Source organism: Panulirus ornatus, chromosome 9 (genome assembly GCF_036320965.1).
Source record: "Panulirus ornatus isolate Po-2019 chromosome 9, ASM3632096v1, whole genome shotgun sequence".
NCBI classification, from domain to species: Eukaryota; Metazoa; Arthropoda; class Malacostraca; order Decapoda; family Palinuridae; genus Panulirus; species Panulirus ornatus.
In genome coordinates, this window is record NC_092232.1 from 2,526,965 (window position 1) to 2,543,735 (window position 16,771).

General features: G+C 41.0%; 1 protein-coding gene across 1 annotated transcript in view; it reads right to left on the bottom strand.

Moving 5' to 3' along the window:
• The window catches only part of LOC139750148 (MAM and LDL-receptor class A domain-containing protein 1-like), a 308,596-nt gene that overhangs the window by 40,641 nt on the left and 251,184 nt on the right, over positions 1 to 16,771 (bottom strand). Inside the window, 5 exon segments of the mRNA XM_071664474.1 lie at positions 5,376 to 5,552; positions 7,008 to 7,139; positions 9,254 to 9,400; positions 9,657 to 9,820; positions 12,569 to 12,809. Coding sequence (XP_071520575.1) covers positions 5,376 to 5,552; positions 7,008 to 7,139; positions 9,254 to 9,400; positions 9,657 to 9,820; positions 12,569 to 12,809 — 861 coding nt within the window.

Below are 16,771 nucleotides of genomic sequence, written 5' to 3' on the forward strand. Positions count from 1 at the left end.
TGCTCTGTGGAAGGTATTAAGAATATATGGTGTGGGAGGCAAGTTGTCAGAAGGAGTGAAAAGTTTTTATCGAGGATGTAAGGCATGTGTACGTGGAGGAAGAGAGGAAAGTGATTGGTTCTCAGTGAATGTAGGTTTGCGGCAGGGGTGTGTGACGTCTCCATGGTTGTTTAATTTGTTTATGGATGGGGTTGTTGGGGAGGTGAATGCAAGAGTTTTGGAAAGAGGGGCAAGTATGCAGTCTGTTGGGGATGAGAGAGCTTGGGAAGTGAGTCAGTTGTTGTTCGCTGATGATGCAGCGCTGGTGGCTGATTCATGTGAGAAACTGCAGAAGCTGGTGACTGAGTTTGGTAAAGTGTGTGAAAGAAGAAAGTTAAGAGTAAATGTGAATAAGAGTAAGGTTATTAGGTACAGTAGGGTTGAGGGTCAAGTAAATTAGGAGGTAAGTTTGAATGGAGAAAAACTGGAGGAAGTAAAGTGTTTTAGATATCTGGGAGTGGATCTGGCAGCGGATGGAACCATGGAAGGGGAAGTGAATCATAGGGTGGGGAGGGGGCGAAAATTCTGGGAGCCTTGAAGAATGTTTGGAAGTCGAGAACATTATCTCGGAAAGCAAAAATGGGTATGTTTGAAGGAATAGTGGTTCCAACAATGTTGTAAGGTTGCGAGGCGTGGGCTATGGATAGAGTTGTGCGCAGAAGGGTGGATGTGCTGGAAATGAGACGTTTGAGGACAATATGTGGTGTGAGGTGGTTTGATCGAGTAAGTAATGTAAGGGTAAGAGAGATGTGTGGAAAAAAAAAAGTGTGGTTGAGTGAGCAGAAGAGGGTGTTTTGAAATGGTTTGGTCACATGGAGAGAATGAGTGAGGAAAGATTGACCAAGAGGATATATGTGTCAGAGGTGGAGGGAACGACGAGAAGTGGGAGACCAAATTGGAGGTGGAAAGATGGAGTGAAAAAGATTTTGAGTGATCGGGGCCTGAACTTGCAGAAGGGTGAAAGGCGTGCAAGGAATAGTGAATTGGAACGATGTGGTATACCGGGGTCGAAGTGCTGTCAATGGATTGAATTAGGGCATGTGAAGCGTCTGGGGTAAACCATGGTAAGTTCTGTGGGGCCTGGATGTGGAAAGGGAGCTGTGGTTTCGGGCATTATTGCATGACAGCTGGAGACTGAGTGTGAGCGAATGTGGCCTTTGTTGTCCTTTCCTGGCGCTGCCTCGCGCACATGAGGGGGGAGGGGGATGTTATTCCGTGTGTGGCGGGGTGGCGATGGGGGTGAGTAGGGGCAGACAGTGTGAATTGTGTGCATATGTGTATATGTGTGTGTCTGTGTGTGTGTATATGTGTGTACGTTGGGATGTGTGGGTGTATATGTTTGCGTGCGTGGACGTGTGTGTGTGTGCATGTGTGTGGGGGTGGGTTGGGCCATTTCTTTCGTCTGTTTCCTTGTGCTACCTCGCAGGCGCGGAAGACAGCGACAAAGGAAAATAAAAAATAAAAATATGTATATATTTATTATTTTGCTTTTTCGCTGTCTCCCGCGTTAGCAAGGTAGCGCAAGGAAACAGACGAATTCACTCTATTCCTTGCACGCCTTTCACCCTCCTGCAAGTTCAGGCCCCGATCACTCAAAATCTTTTTCACTCCATCTTTCCACCTCCAATTTGGTCTCCCACTTCTCCTCGTTCCCTCCACCTCTGACACATATAGCCTCCCACACCATATATTCTTAGTACCTTCCACAGAGCATCTCTATCAACTCTATCATATGCCTTTTCCAGATCCATAAATGCTACATACAAATCCATTTGCTTTTCTAAGTATTTCTCGCATACATTCTTCAAAGCAAACACCTGATCCACACATCCTCTACCACTTCTGAAACCACACTGCTCTTCCCCAATCTGATGCTCTTTACATGCCTTCACCCTCTCAATCAATACCCTCCCATATAATTTACCAGGAATGCTCGACAAACTTATACCTCTGTAATTTGAGCACTCGCTCTTATTCCCTTTGCCTTTGTACAATGGCACTATGCAAGCATTCCGCCAATCCTCAGGCACCTCACCATGAATCATACATACATTAAATAACCTTACCAACCAGTCAATAATAAAGTCACCCCCTTTTTTTAATAAATTCCACTGCAATACCATCCAAACGTGCTGCCATGCCGGCTTTCATCTTCCGCAAAGCTTTTACTAGCTCTTCTCTGTTTACCAAATCATTTTCCTTAACCCTCTCACTTTGCACACCACCTCGACCAAAACACCCTATATCTACCACTCTATCATCAAACACATTCAACAAACCTTCAAAATACTCACTCCGTCTCCTTTTCACATCACCACTACTTGTTATCACCTCCCCATTTGCCCCCTTCATTGAAGTTCCCATTTGCTCCCTTGTCTTACGCACTTTATTTACCTCCTTCCAAAACATCTTTTTATTCTCCCTAAAATTTAATGATACTCTCTCATCCCAACTCACATTTGCTCTCTTTTTCACCTCTTGCACCTTTCTCTTGACCTCCTGTCTCTTTCTTTTATACATCTCCCACTCATTTGCATTTTTTCCCTGCAAAAATCGTCCAAATGCCTCTCTCTTCGCTTTCACTAATAATCTTACCTTTTCATCCCACCACTCACTACCCTTTCTAATCAACCCACCTCCCACGCTTCTCATGCCACAAGCATCTTTTGCGCAAGCCATCACTGCTTCCCTAAATACATCCCATTCCTCCCCCACTCCCTTACCTCCTTTGTTCTCACCTTTTTCCATTCTGTACTCAGTCTCTCCTGGTACTTCCTCACACAAGTCTCCTTCCCAAGCTCACTTACTCTCACCACCCTCTTCACCCCAACATTCTTTCTTCTTTTCTGAAAACCCCTACAAATCTTCACCTTCGCCTCCACAAGATAATGATCAGACATCCTTCCAGTTGTACCTCTCAGCACATCAATATCCAAAAGTCTCTCTTTCGCGCGCCTGTCAATTAACACGTAATCCAATAACGCTCTCTGGCCATCTCTCCTACTTACATGCGTATACTTATGTATATCTCGCTTTTTAAACCAGGTATTCCCAATCACCAGCCCTTTTTCAGCACATAAATCTCTCTCTCTCTCTCTCTCTCTCTCTCTCTCTCTCTCTATATATATATATATATATATATATATATATATTATCCCTGGGGATAGGGGAGAAAGAATACTTCTCACGTATTCCCTGCGTCTCGTAGAAGGCGACTAAAAGGGAAGGGAGCGGGGGGCTGGAAATCCTCCCCTCTCGTTTTTTGATTTTCCAAAAGAAGGAACAGAGAAGGGAGCCAAGTGAGGATATTCCCTCAAAGGCTCAGTCTTCTGTTCTTAACGTTACCTCGCCAACGCGGGAAATGGCGAATAGTATGAAATATATATATATATATATATATATATATATATATATATATATATATATATATATATATATATATATATATTATATATATATATATATATATATATATATATATATATATATATATATATATATATATATATATATATATATATGACTCATGGTGAGGTGCCTGAGGATTGGCGGAATTTTGCATAGTGCCATTGTACAAAGGCAAAGGGGATAAGAGTGAGTGCTCAAATTACAGAGGTATAAGTTTGTTGAGTATTCCTGGTAAATTATATGGGAGGGTATTGATTGAGAGGGTGAAGGCATGTACAGAGCATCAGATTGGGGAAGAGCAGTGTGGTTTCAGAAGTGGTAGAGGATGTGTGGATCAGGTGTTTGCTTTGAAGAATGTATGTGAGAAATACTTAGAAAAGCAAATGGATTTGTATGTAGCATTTATGGATCTGGAGACGGCATATGATAGAGTTGATAGAGATGCTCTGTGGAAGGTATTAAGAATATATGGTGCGGGAGGCAAGTTGTTAGAAGCAGTGAAAAGTTTTTATCGAGGATGTAAGGCATGTGTACGTGTAGGAAGAGAGGAAAGTGATTGGTTCTCAGTGAATGTAGGTTTGCGGCAGGGGTGTGTGAGGTCTCCATGGTTGTTTAATTTGTTTATGGATGGGGTTGTTAGGGAGGTAAATGCAAGAGTTTTGGAAAGAGGGGCAAGTATGAAGTCTGTTGTGGATGAGAGAGCTTGGGAAGTGAGTCAGTTGTTGTTCGCTGATGATACAGCGCTGGTGGCTGATTCATGTGAGAAACTGCAGAAGCTGGTGACTGAGTTTGGTAAAGTGTGTGAAAGAAGAAAGTTAAGAGTAAATGTGAATAAGAGCAAGGTAATTAGGTACAGTAGGGGTGCGGGTCAAGTCAATTGGGAGGTGAGTTTGAATGGAGAAAAACTGGAGGAAGTGAAGTGTTTTAGATATCTGGGAGTGGATCTGGCAGCGGATGGAACCATGGAAGCGGAAGTGGATCATAGGGTGGGGGAGGGGGCGAAAATCCTGGGAGCCTTGAAGAGTGTGTGGAAGTCGAGAACATTATCTCGGAAAGCAAAAATGGGTATGTTTGAAGGAATAGTGGTTCCAACAATTTTGTATGGTTGCGAGGCGTGGGCTCTGGATAGAGTTGTGCGCAGGAGGATGGATGTGCTGGAAATGAGATGTTTGAGGACAATGTGTGGTGTGAGGTGGTTTGATCGAGTAAGTAACGTAAGGGTAAGAGAGATGTGTGGAAATAAAAAGAGCGTGGTTGAGAGAGCAGAGGAGGGTGTTTTGAAATGGTTTGGGCACATGGAGAGAATGAGCGAGGAAAGATTGACCAAGAGGATATATGTGTCGGAGGTGGAGGGAACGACGAGAAGTGGGACACGAAATTGGAGGTGGAAAGATGGAGTGAAAAAGATTTTGTGTGATCGGGGCCTGAACATGCAGGAGGGTGAAAGGAGGGCAAGGAATAGAGTGAATTGGATCGATGTGGTATACCGGGGTTGACGTGCTGTCAGCGGATTGAATCCGGGCATGTGAAGCGTCTGGGGTAAACCATGGAAAGCTGTGTAGGTATGTATATTTGCGTGTGTGAACGTATGTATATACATGTGTATGGGGGTGGGTTGGGCCATTTCTTTCGTCTGTTTCCTTGCGCTACCACGCAAACGCGGGAGACAGCGACAAAGCAAAAAAAAAAAAAAAAAAAAAAATATATATATATATATATATATATATATATATATATATATATATTTATATATATTCCTATATATTTTTGTATCTTTAATGGGATGGACTTGATTAGGGCCTCAGCTGCTCGGGTCGTCTGAGCCAACATAAAAAGTTTGAAACTTAGATTTTGCTTACAATTTCATACACATGCAGCAGTGAACCGATTAACCTATCCATAAGAAACACTACCTTTAAGATACTCACCTGAACATGAGGACATTTATATTCATCACTCTTATCACTGCAGTCATAACTGGCATCACAGACAAGCTGGTGAGGAATACAGGAGCTGTCATTACATTTGAAGTCTGTGCTGGTGACACATTCATTTACAGATGGGGCACAACTTTCGAAGCGAATGTCGTCCAGGGCAAAGTGAGTCTGTAGGTGAGAGTAAAATATAAAGTGGTTAAGCAGGTCGTTTGTGATTAGCTAAGGTGTATCATATAACATCAAGTGGCTGGCCTGTCACCAAAGGAAACAGTAGCCTTGGAAAAAATGCTTCTTCCTCAAATTTCTGGTCTTTGGCCAAATTTAAACTCTAACCCATTTAATTGTCTTACATACAATCGCCAATTTCACATTTCCTATTTCTGGTTTTGCTAGTGAACTGAGGTCACTCATGATGAAATCTTTCACCAGACATTAATCGAGGTAATCATTTATACTGTAAGCCTAAAATCTACTACAGACGAAGGATCACTAGTAATTAGTCATCTATCAACCATGAAAATAAACTTATGTGAAGCTGTGACGAGATGGCAACAGTATCTAAGACTTTAGATTACTTTCCCGAGCAAAAGTATTATTTCTGACGCTTTTCGATATCAAAAAGTCCGGCAAAGACAGGGAACACAAGTAGGGACGCTAATAGGAGGCAAATACCTTCTTGTATTCTACCTTTAAGGAATACAACCTGGAAATGGACACAGATCTTGAACATTGCATTGTTCCTGCATACAGTCCAACCTTCCTGTACATTCGGCTGTGTAGACTCTGTTGCCTCTACAGCTGAACCTGTAACGTGATCTGCTGAACTTGGGGGAAGTGTCGTTTTCACGTCAGCTAGAAAAGGATTCGCTCTAGCTCACTATCTAGTGACGATTCTAGTCAATAACTAAGAGTGACCTTATGTAAGTTAGGTGAATAGTTATCTTAGGTAAGGTCAATCACCAGTGACAAAGTAAGTAAGTCAACAGTGGAAACAGAATTGTGGTTAGATTCCAGGGATTCTTATCCTTGGCAGCAGGGCAGAAGCATATCAACGCAGGATCTCCGAGGTGTACTGGATATTGTTACTGACCATGAGTCAGCACTGGCCTGCACGGAGTTGGGTCTGCATGGGTTCGAATCCTTGGAGTTACAGTCAGCACACATCCAACCTAGGTGTACATCTTATAACAACATAACATATCAGTCATGTGTTTAGGTCTTTTTTCACTTTGTTGTGGGTGTAGTCCAGCTTGATGTGAAGTATAAACATGATCTCTCCGTCTAGGAATGAAAACCACTAATAATGTTCCGCCCAACACACATCACGACCTCTTCATGACTCACGAGACAAGTGACCAACGCTAATGTACAGCCACATGTAAAGTCTGGCAGGACGTCAGCAGGACGTGGTAGTGTCTACGTAAATGGCTGACTTGGGTCCCAACGTAGCTCATCAACCATCCATGGCCTCAGAATCACAATGGGATGATCAAGCTAATATGATCAAGACATGACAAAAATACAGTCCTTTCCTTGAGCGTCTCCTCTTGGTGGTGTCTTCCGTAGTGAGTAGTTACCTTATTTGTTACAAATGTCTCATGAACAAGTGCCGCATGTACTCACCTTCCCTGGTCCATGTGTAGCCTTAAAGTGAAGGGTAAAGTCTCTTTTGCCTCCAATCTTGATAGACTCAACTATCCAGTCTTGAGGTTCTTGCTTTCCTTGCCACAACGACTCTGCAGGATGTCCACTTACCTATCACGAAATACACATCAATATTTATGACTGCGAAAGCCAGTAAAAGATCATAACTAAAACAGACTATATCTCAAAAAAGACTTCTGACTAAAGTAACTACATTATGACAGGCACGAACACACATAATACAAACATATCATGAAGAAGAAGAATCTGGCTAGTGTACTCATCGCATGGCACTTACAAGACGGAGTCTGCGTCGTCGTGTTGGGATCTAAAAACTTTACGAATTGTTTGCACATGATGAGGTGGATTGTCTCCGTGAAACACATCGCGCGACAGGTGTGGAAGAATCACATGTTAAATGAAATGATCTGAACCCCTGTTGAATTATGATTTCACCTTATAACGTTAATGAGATAACCTTGATTAGGGCCTCAGTCACCCGTGCCGTCTCAGCTAACATAAAAGATAATCTTGTATTATATTTAGCCAGACGTCAGCTTGTGAACAGTGGTAAGACGCAGATGATCGTACGTGCAGATTGGTGCGGAGATCTAATGATAAGAGAATGAATGAAGAAACGTTTGAGGGATTCAAGAATAATGAGAGACAAAGAAAGGAAAACCTGAGATCTATAAGATAGCAATGATGGAGAATCTCTGGAGATGGGGAGGATGTTGAGAGTAAGTCAGAGGCTGAAGCAAATGCCGGATCTGATGAAGAGGACCGCACGGAAGCAGGCTTGCCAGGTACATCATAATACAAGATATCTCAGAAAGCGAGTGGAAGAAAGTAACAAAAGCTTGAAATGTTCAGTGGAAGTAGTGAGAGGAAACAGAAGAGGACTGGTCTGAGGGACCTGAGATAAGTCTGCCAAATTGTCGTTCGCACTGGGAGGCAGAGGTCAAACCAAGTTAAAGGGGCTGAGATGCAAGAAATACAAAGATCAACAGGAACCAAAAGTCAGCGACACACTGAGTGTGAAAAACAAACCCTAAGTGAGATCGCTAAAGCAGAAGAGAAGAAGTGGATATAACGATACCATAAGCAGGATCATCTTTAGTCACAGATATGCTATCAAGGAAAATTATGGAGAAAATGATGATGGAATAAGTAAACTGCAGAGCACCGTTAAGGCATGAGGTTGAGGATTAGTTATACTGCAAAGTATCTGAGACACGATTATTGATCAACTTGATTTCAAAGAGGCAACTGACTTGTGGGATAGATTTATATAACGTACGTGACTCCTGTAAAATGTCGCCTTATGAACTTAAAGCGGATGCAGAAACGATATGATAATTGAGTTGTTCAGAAGCTTGAGGGAAGAAAGATCACTCTCAAGAGAGAGAGAGGGAGAGATGAAGCCACGTATATATCTTTAAGAAATAAAATACATCCCATAATACAGCAGCCACTATCACTGATGACCACAGTTTAAAACAATGAAAATATCATCAGAAAGCAAATGGATGGAATCACACCTGCTAAAAAGCACTACCAGAGAAAACAAAGGTCATGGTCCTGATGAAGTAGCTTCACACGTACTTAAGAAATGTACAAATACACTTGCCAGGCAGTTGTCAATGTCTTCTATATCGTCGCAGAAGGTTATAATGCTAAGGAAATGACAGGGGCACTTGTATCTGCACAGCACCGGAGTAGAATATAAGTGGAACAAGCTCAGTGACTAGGTATTCTTTTATGAAAATCAACAAAACTGAACTTTATGACTGTGTACGCGATGGTAGTTGAAAAATAGTACCCCATGAGTGTAATAGTTCCTTCCCATTTAACATGTAATAAAACAGATAATCATATAAATCAGCCATAGAACACAGGACACTAAGCAAGATATAAGCGTGATGATATTTGAGCAATACCTTTACAATGACAGAGCAACAAATGGATGGAGCAAACTAAGTGAACAGTTGACACAGAACAAAAAACAAAAATTATAGAAAGAATATAAAAAGGTGAAGAGAAGGGGAAGGCCAGGTGTAAACCTCCCTGCCTATGGGAATAAATGAATAACACGAAATGAGTTACAGATCTAGCTTGTAAATCACCCAACTTCTCCTTTTGTGTATTAATGAACTGTAATTTGGTACAAGACACACCAATCCACGCTGATGCCATTATGAAGACTTTCTACTAAGTATACTTACTGCGTCTTCTTCAGATTTCCTAAAGAGGATGAAGGATGAGGTCTCACTGTTCCCACTAGCCATATAATACCAGAATACAAGAGTGCATTCACGACTCACAGACGAGAATGTGTGAGACTCTAAAATGGCCACCCGTCCTCCTTGGCCCTGCAATGAAGTTGTGTTCATGTATCATATGTTCTCTCACACTGAAATGATCTTGGAACATCTGTTATTCGTATGCTAATTAACAAATGATTAATGAAAAATTTGACTCGTCAGAAATTATATGTCGTATACACATATGTAGAACAGTGCAGACATATCAAAAGACTCCTGTAAAGTCCTGTATTGGATCTATCAGACTAAGGGGCTCTAGGGCACAGCATCTCATACAGGCAGAAAATAGTTTTAAGAGACTAACCTCAGTCTTACAAGAGATAAGATCACTGGTAGTGTTCTTGTTGTAATGATCTGTTGGAGGTCCAGGCGGAACAGCAGGAAAGCCTGAGTGCTTCCAGTGGATGGAATTGGCAGTGCTCTCAAACCAGCCACACCAGTCGTCCTCCTCAAAGTCACAACTCTTGGCTAAAAAGTAATCATAAGTATGTGGTGCAGGACATTACTTTGGAAGTGCTCTAGAAGGTACACTTTACTACTGCATGCTCTAAACCACTATATCATAATTACCATCAACTGTTTACATATTGGCGTTTCATTTCTCGGAGAATTTGAGCTTTTTCTTTCCTCTTTTCATAAATCTTCAACCGCATTAATTTCCTTCTTACATCAGATGATATTGCCCATACATTATGATATGATAGGCTTCAACTTAAATCTAGTTTCTTTACTAAAACATATCTCATACATCCCTGAGCACATTCGCTCACCGTCGCCAATTGATTGAAACTTCTCATGTCATAAGAAAGATAGAGAGTGGTCGAACTATAAGTGATCACTACAGACTAAACTGAAGGAAAATATTGCCATTAAACAAACTTAACAAACTAGGCTTCAGCAGTGCCAAGCAAGCTGTGTTTTCGACCCTTTTTCGTCATGTTCTCTTCGTTCATCCTGCTCGGGTTCCAACACAACCAGACTCTTTCCTCTGCTTATATTCCAGTAAATTAAATGAAAATCTAAGATATGAAGAATGAATAACAATTTCTCTTCCCCCTGACTGAGCTAGCCAGAAGCCTCTCTCATACATCATTTGCTTTACAGCAGATAAAACACAGGTGTTAACCCCAAATATGAAGTGTATGTATGGGGACATAGCCCGTTAAACCATTCCCAAGCATATGAGGCCGACAAATGTTCGTTTATAATTACTCAATGACCCAGCTCATGATGTCATGAAGCGGACGATAGGAAGACTGACCCACATCAAGTCACTAACCAGTGGTAACTTGGCTTCGAGACGGTTACACTCAGAAATCAAGTAATATCTATTTTTTCGAAGAGAAAAGAAAGAATAAAACGAAGGAAAATATAAGCGGATCCTCATAGCGCCCTGCCTACCATTCAGTTCTGACGGCAACATACTCAGTCACAAAAGAAAGGTTAACCAGAGATAAAAAGATGAATGGAACGCCATAGACATTCGTGCGTCGTCTCAGCTAACGCGAAAGGTTCTTTAAGAAAACCAAGGGTGGATCAATTATCGGTACGTCACAGGCTCCCGTAGACAGACCTGACTGTGGAGGGAGAATCGTCTTCCTGATCCAGACTGTAACGCATCTTGATAATAAAGGTTTGATGAGACCTTAAAAAAAACAAATGTTTTAATTGATTTTCTGTGACAAAAAAGAAAAATATTGTCTGAATCTTGACCGACCATAAAGGAAAATGCGCCCTTAAAGGAAAATGTCCTAGACTATATCAAAACAGATTTAACCTAAATATGAACTTTAAGAAGAAACTGGATTTGTATCAAAGTAACCACCAAAAGTTGATCTTCAGATTTCAGTAGATTTTATGCCTAATCACCGAATAGTATTTCAGTAATTCGTCCTCGTAATACATAAGCATGAGAGATTTCGTAATACACGTCAAAGTGTATTTATTGTCAATAAAGCTGAGAGACAGTAAAAGTTGTAGGAGTCTTGCACCTTACTGGAAGATGAGAAACCTATTATAGTCATCCTTAGGAAGATGGATCCAGGTAATCTACTCAACAGTCCACATGGTGTTTCTTGAGGCATGAGTCTTGATGAGTGTTTTAACATTTGACCCATTTGCTCTTTATCTCTCCACAGGTAGTGTGATTTGCTAGTGAATATCTATTACTGAACTCTCTCATTATAATAACCTATGTTGTACATTCTTCTGGACATGATCCGGTCGCTGTCTTCTTGATAATTTTACTGCAATGTTTTTGTTTGTGTTGACTACAAGATAATAAGCTTTTAAACTCCACCATGCTTTTTCATGCATCATTACACAGACAAACGTCTAATTTCTTTCCAGACGATAGTGTAATGAATGTACTCACATACTGGGTAACAATGGCCAGGTGACCCTACAACAGGCCACGGCAAAGGTTACGTTCATCTGCTCCTATAAAACAAAAACACTGGCACTTTCTTGACATCCCATGTTGAGATTCCTTTATAACTACATTACCCTGGCTGGGCAGTGATGGAGAGGGCGATGATATAAGGTGGTACAAGTCAAAGTGTCAGTGCATCATCTACTTTCTATCTCGTTAAAGATCAGTAAACAGTTGTAAGTGAATAAGAGTTTATATTATCATTCATTGTTGGGGATAATTCTCCATGACTCGACATAGAAACAACAATTAGTTTGGATGACAGCTGAAGTTCACGCATATTCAGTTCACCGGACAACTAAGAGAATCTGTACGTGACATTAAAAAGGTTCAAGTATGGGCTTATCTTGCTGCAAATTCTTGCATGACCCACAGTCTAGGGGAAGCAGATACACTACCAGAAATATCAACTCTGAACATCAAACAAAAAAAAAATAGGATCTATATACACTTCCTACGATGATTGATAAGCGTAGGAAATTTATTGATACTGAATTTGATTCCCACTATAATAAGAATTATTATCGATAGAAATACACAGATCATGAAGAGAACTGAAAAGTAGTGCAAATTCATCGATAATCTGGACTATTATGCAAATAATTGCATTATATTCCTGGATATATTGAATGATAAATCCATTTCTCTTAAAAATGTGAAACTACTACAGACAGAGAGAATAAAGAAACCCACATGTTTAGTGTGATGAATGATAATGACTTTATGAGGTGATAAGTATCAAAAAGAACATAACGTTGCTGTAAGTCAGGAGTGCAAATACTAACTGCAGTGAAGTTCATCTGTCCCATCTCCACAATCGTCTTTGAAGTTACAGGCCTCAGATGGGTAATAACATTTTCCATTGCTGCAGGGTTGTTGACCCTGTTCACAGGTGGGTGCAGGTGTAGTTTGGTCATTACCAGGTAGTTGCTGGTTGGGAGAACGCTCGCAGCCAGGGGTCATAGAGAAGTCATCTAGAACCAGATTACCAACTTCCCCCTGACTAGCACTTCCCTCCACAACAATCTGTAATGAAATAAGAATCATTATTGATACAAATATGTGCAACATAAGAAACCTGTGATAAAATAAGAATCATTATCAATAGAAATATGTGCAACATAAGAAATCTGTGATAAAATAAGAATCATTATCAATACAAATATGTGCAACATGAGAAATCTGTTCATTAAATAGGCTGAAAAGTGAAGCACTGTTCATAGAGTTTCATTTTGGTTCTTATATGAAAACAGATATAGAGCGTCGATTGCTAAACATCTCGTCTAAGGTCTTGGCGGCTTATATCTGAATTGTGAATAATGATATGAAACTACATGACAGAAACATGACAGGCCTCAGATTAGAGAATAGTCTTGCTGCATCCCCTTTATCCAGCAACACATGAACACTTCCTAAGAAGAGGTTTTGGGGTTTATCCAATGAATACCTAAGCGAAACGAACTAAAAAAAAAATGAAAGAATATGAATATAAGTTTGTTGAGTATTCCTGGTAAATTATATGGGAGGGTATTGATTGAGAGGGTGAAGGCATGTACAAAGCATCAGATTGGGGAAGAGCAGTGTGGTTTCAGAAGTGGTAGAGGATGTGTGGATCAGGTGTTTGCTTTGAAGAATGTATGTGAGAAATACTTAGAAAAGCAAATGGATTTGTATGTAGCATTTATGGATCTGGAGAAGGCATATGATAGAGTTGATAGAGATGCTCTGTGGAAGGTATTAAGAATATATGGTGTGGGAGGCAAGTTGTTAGAAGCAGTGAAAAGTTTTTATCGAGGATGTAAGGCATGTGTACGTGTAGGAAGAGAGGAAAGTGATTGGTTCTCAGTGAATGTAGGTTTGCGGCAGGGGTGTGTGATGTCTCCATGGTTGTTTAATTTGTTTATGGATTGGGTTGTTAGGGAGGTGAATGGAAGAGTTTTGGAAAGAGGGGCAAGTATGAAGTCTGTTGGGGATGAGAGAGCTTGGGAAGTGAGTCAGTTGTTGTTCGCTGATGATACAGCGCTGGTGGCTGATTCATGTGAGAAACTGCAAAAGCTGGTGACTGAGTTTGGTAAAGCGTGTGAAAGAAGAAAGTTAAGAGTAAATGTGAATAAGAGCAAGGTTATTAGGTACAGTAGGGTTGAGGGTCAAGTAAATTGGGAGGTGAGTTTGAATGGAGAAAAACTGGAGGAAGTAAAGTGTTTTAGATATCTGGGAGTGGATCTGGCAGCGGATGGAACCATGGAAGCGGAAGTGGATCATAGGGTGGGGGAGGGGGCGAAAATTCTGGGGGCCTTGAAGAATGTGTGGAAGTCGAGAACATTATCTCGGAAAGCAAAAATGGGTATGTTTGAAGGAATAGTGGTTCCAACAATGTTGTATGGTTGCGAGGCGTGGGCTATGGATAGAGTGGTGCGCAGGAGGATGGATGTGCTGGAAATGAGATGTTTGAGGACAATGTGTGGTGTGAGGTGGTTTGATCGAGTAAGTAACGTAAGGGTAAGAGAGATGTGTGGAAATAAAAAGAGCGTGGTTGAGAGAGCAGAAGAGGGTGTTTTGAAATGGTTTGGGCACATGGAGAGAATGAGTGAGGAAAGGTTGACCAAGAGGATATATGTGTCGGAGGTGGAGGGAACGAGGAGAAGAGGGAGACCAAATTGGAGGTGGAAAGATGGAGTGAAAAAGATTTTGTGTGATCGGGGCCTGAACATGCAGGAGGGTGAAAGGAGGGCAAGGAATAGAGTGAATTGGATCAATGTGGTATACCGGGGTTGACGTGCTGTCAGTGGACTGAATCAGGGCATGTGAAGCCTCTGGGGTAAACCATGGAAAGCTGTGTAGGTATGTATATTTGCGTGTGTGGACGTATGTATATACATGTGTATGGGGGTGGGTTGGGCCATTTCTTTCGTCTGTTTCCTTGCGCTACCTCGCAAACGCGGGAGACAGCGGCAAAAAAAAAAAAAAAAAAAATGAATCACGCAGTTAACATTCCTCTCAAGAATGAATCCACCTAAAGTACCAGCTGAATGTGAAACTTGGAACCATATTTCCACACCAAAATACTGATGATTAAGTCATTAACCCTGGGTGGGTACAGCTGGCAGGTACTCCATCCTGTGGAGGAACCATCACCTGAAATGTTTCGTGGACGATCCTCAGTCTCACAGATTTCAACACTCAAACAAAACGTCTTTAGGAACTGTAACAAATAATCTCAGTTTGGGTCATCGACAATATGATGCTCTGATCTATATATAAGAAGTAAAGGTAAAGAAATCTTGAGTACTTCAACACCGTTATAGACCTAAAGGACTAGTGAAAGCCCAAGATGGTATCCTTAATTCCTTTGAAAGAGAAGACAGGAAACATTTTGAAGTTTAGAAAGACTGGAATTTAAAGAAAAAATTCTTTAGAGCTATATTAGATATCTAAACTGGTACTTAGAGTCAGCACTATATCAACATTTTGCAGAGTACTGAAGTTGGTTACTGACTAACCTTATGACAAGTAGTATGCTTACATATAGATATCTAATTGCTCGTAAAACGATCTTTCACAAGAATAACACCAGAGTTAATGATTCAGTTAATGGTAATCAAACAAAATACAGACAGTGAACACTCACCTGGTAGTCATTGTAATCACTGTCATCCTCTATATAGAGATTGACACTGAGCCACAGGTTTTGGACAGAATTATCAAGCTGAACAAGCATCAACATCCCGTTCTCATAGTAGGAAAACCGCCTGTCAGAAGGGCAGAAACTTAATGCTAGAAAAATAGAACTTTTATGATAATTGCTATTTTCTCATAGCGGACAAGTATGAAGTATAATTTAGAATAATAAGTTTATCACAGGTTATCAAGATATTCAAGGACAATCTTAGGAGTTATCAATATTTAGGCTATGATGATACTTTATATATATATATATATATATATATATATATATATATATATATATATATATATATATATATATATATATATATGTGTGTGTGTGTGTGCGTGTGTATTCTATCTATTCTATTTGCTTTGTCGCTGTCTCCCGCGTTAGCGAGGTAGCGCAAGGAAACAGACGAAAGAATGGCCCAACCCACCTACACACACACACACACACACATATATATATATATATATATATATATATATATATAGATATTTTTTTTTTTTTTTTTTTTTTTTTTTATACTTTGTCGCTGTCTCCCGCGTTTGCGAGGTAGCGCAAGGAAACAGACGAAAGAAATGGCCCCCCCCCCCCATACACATGTACATACCCACGTCCACACACGCAAATATACATACCTACACAGCTTTCCACGGTTTACCCCAGACGCTTCACATGCCTTGCTTCAATCCACTGACAGCACGTCAACCCCTGTATACCACATGACTCCAATTCACTCTATTTCTTGCCCTCCTTTCACCCTCCTGCATGTTCAGGCCCCGATCACACAAAATCTTTTTCACTCCATCTTTCCACCTCCAATTTGGTCTCCCTCTTCTCCTCGTTCCCTCCACCTCCGACACATATATCCTCTTGGTCAATCTCTCCTCACTCATTCTCTCCATGTGCCCAAACCATTTCAAAACACCCTCTTCTGCTCTCTCAACCACGCTCTTTTTATTTCCACACATCTCTCTTACCCTTACGTTACTTACTCGCTCAAACCACCTCACACCACACATTGTCCTCAAACATCTCATTTCCAGCACATCCATCCTCCTGCGCACATCTCTATCCATAGCCCACGCCTCGCAACCATACAGCATTGTTGGAACCACTATTCCCTCAAACATACCCATTTTTGCTTTCCGAGATAATGTTCTCGACTTCCACACATTTTTCAAGGCTCCCAAAATTTTCGCCCCCTCCCCCACCCTATGATCCACTTCCGCTTCCATGGTTCCATCCGCTGACAGATCCACTCCCAGATATCTAAAACACTTCACTTCCTCCAGTTTTTCTCCATTCAAACTCACCT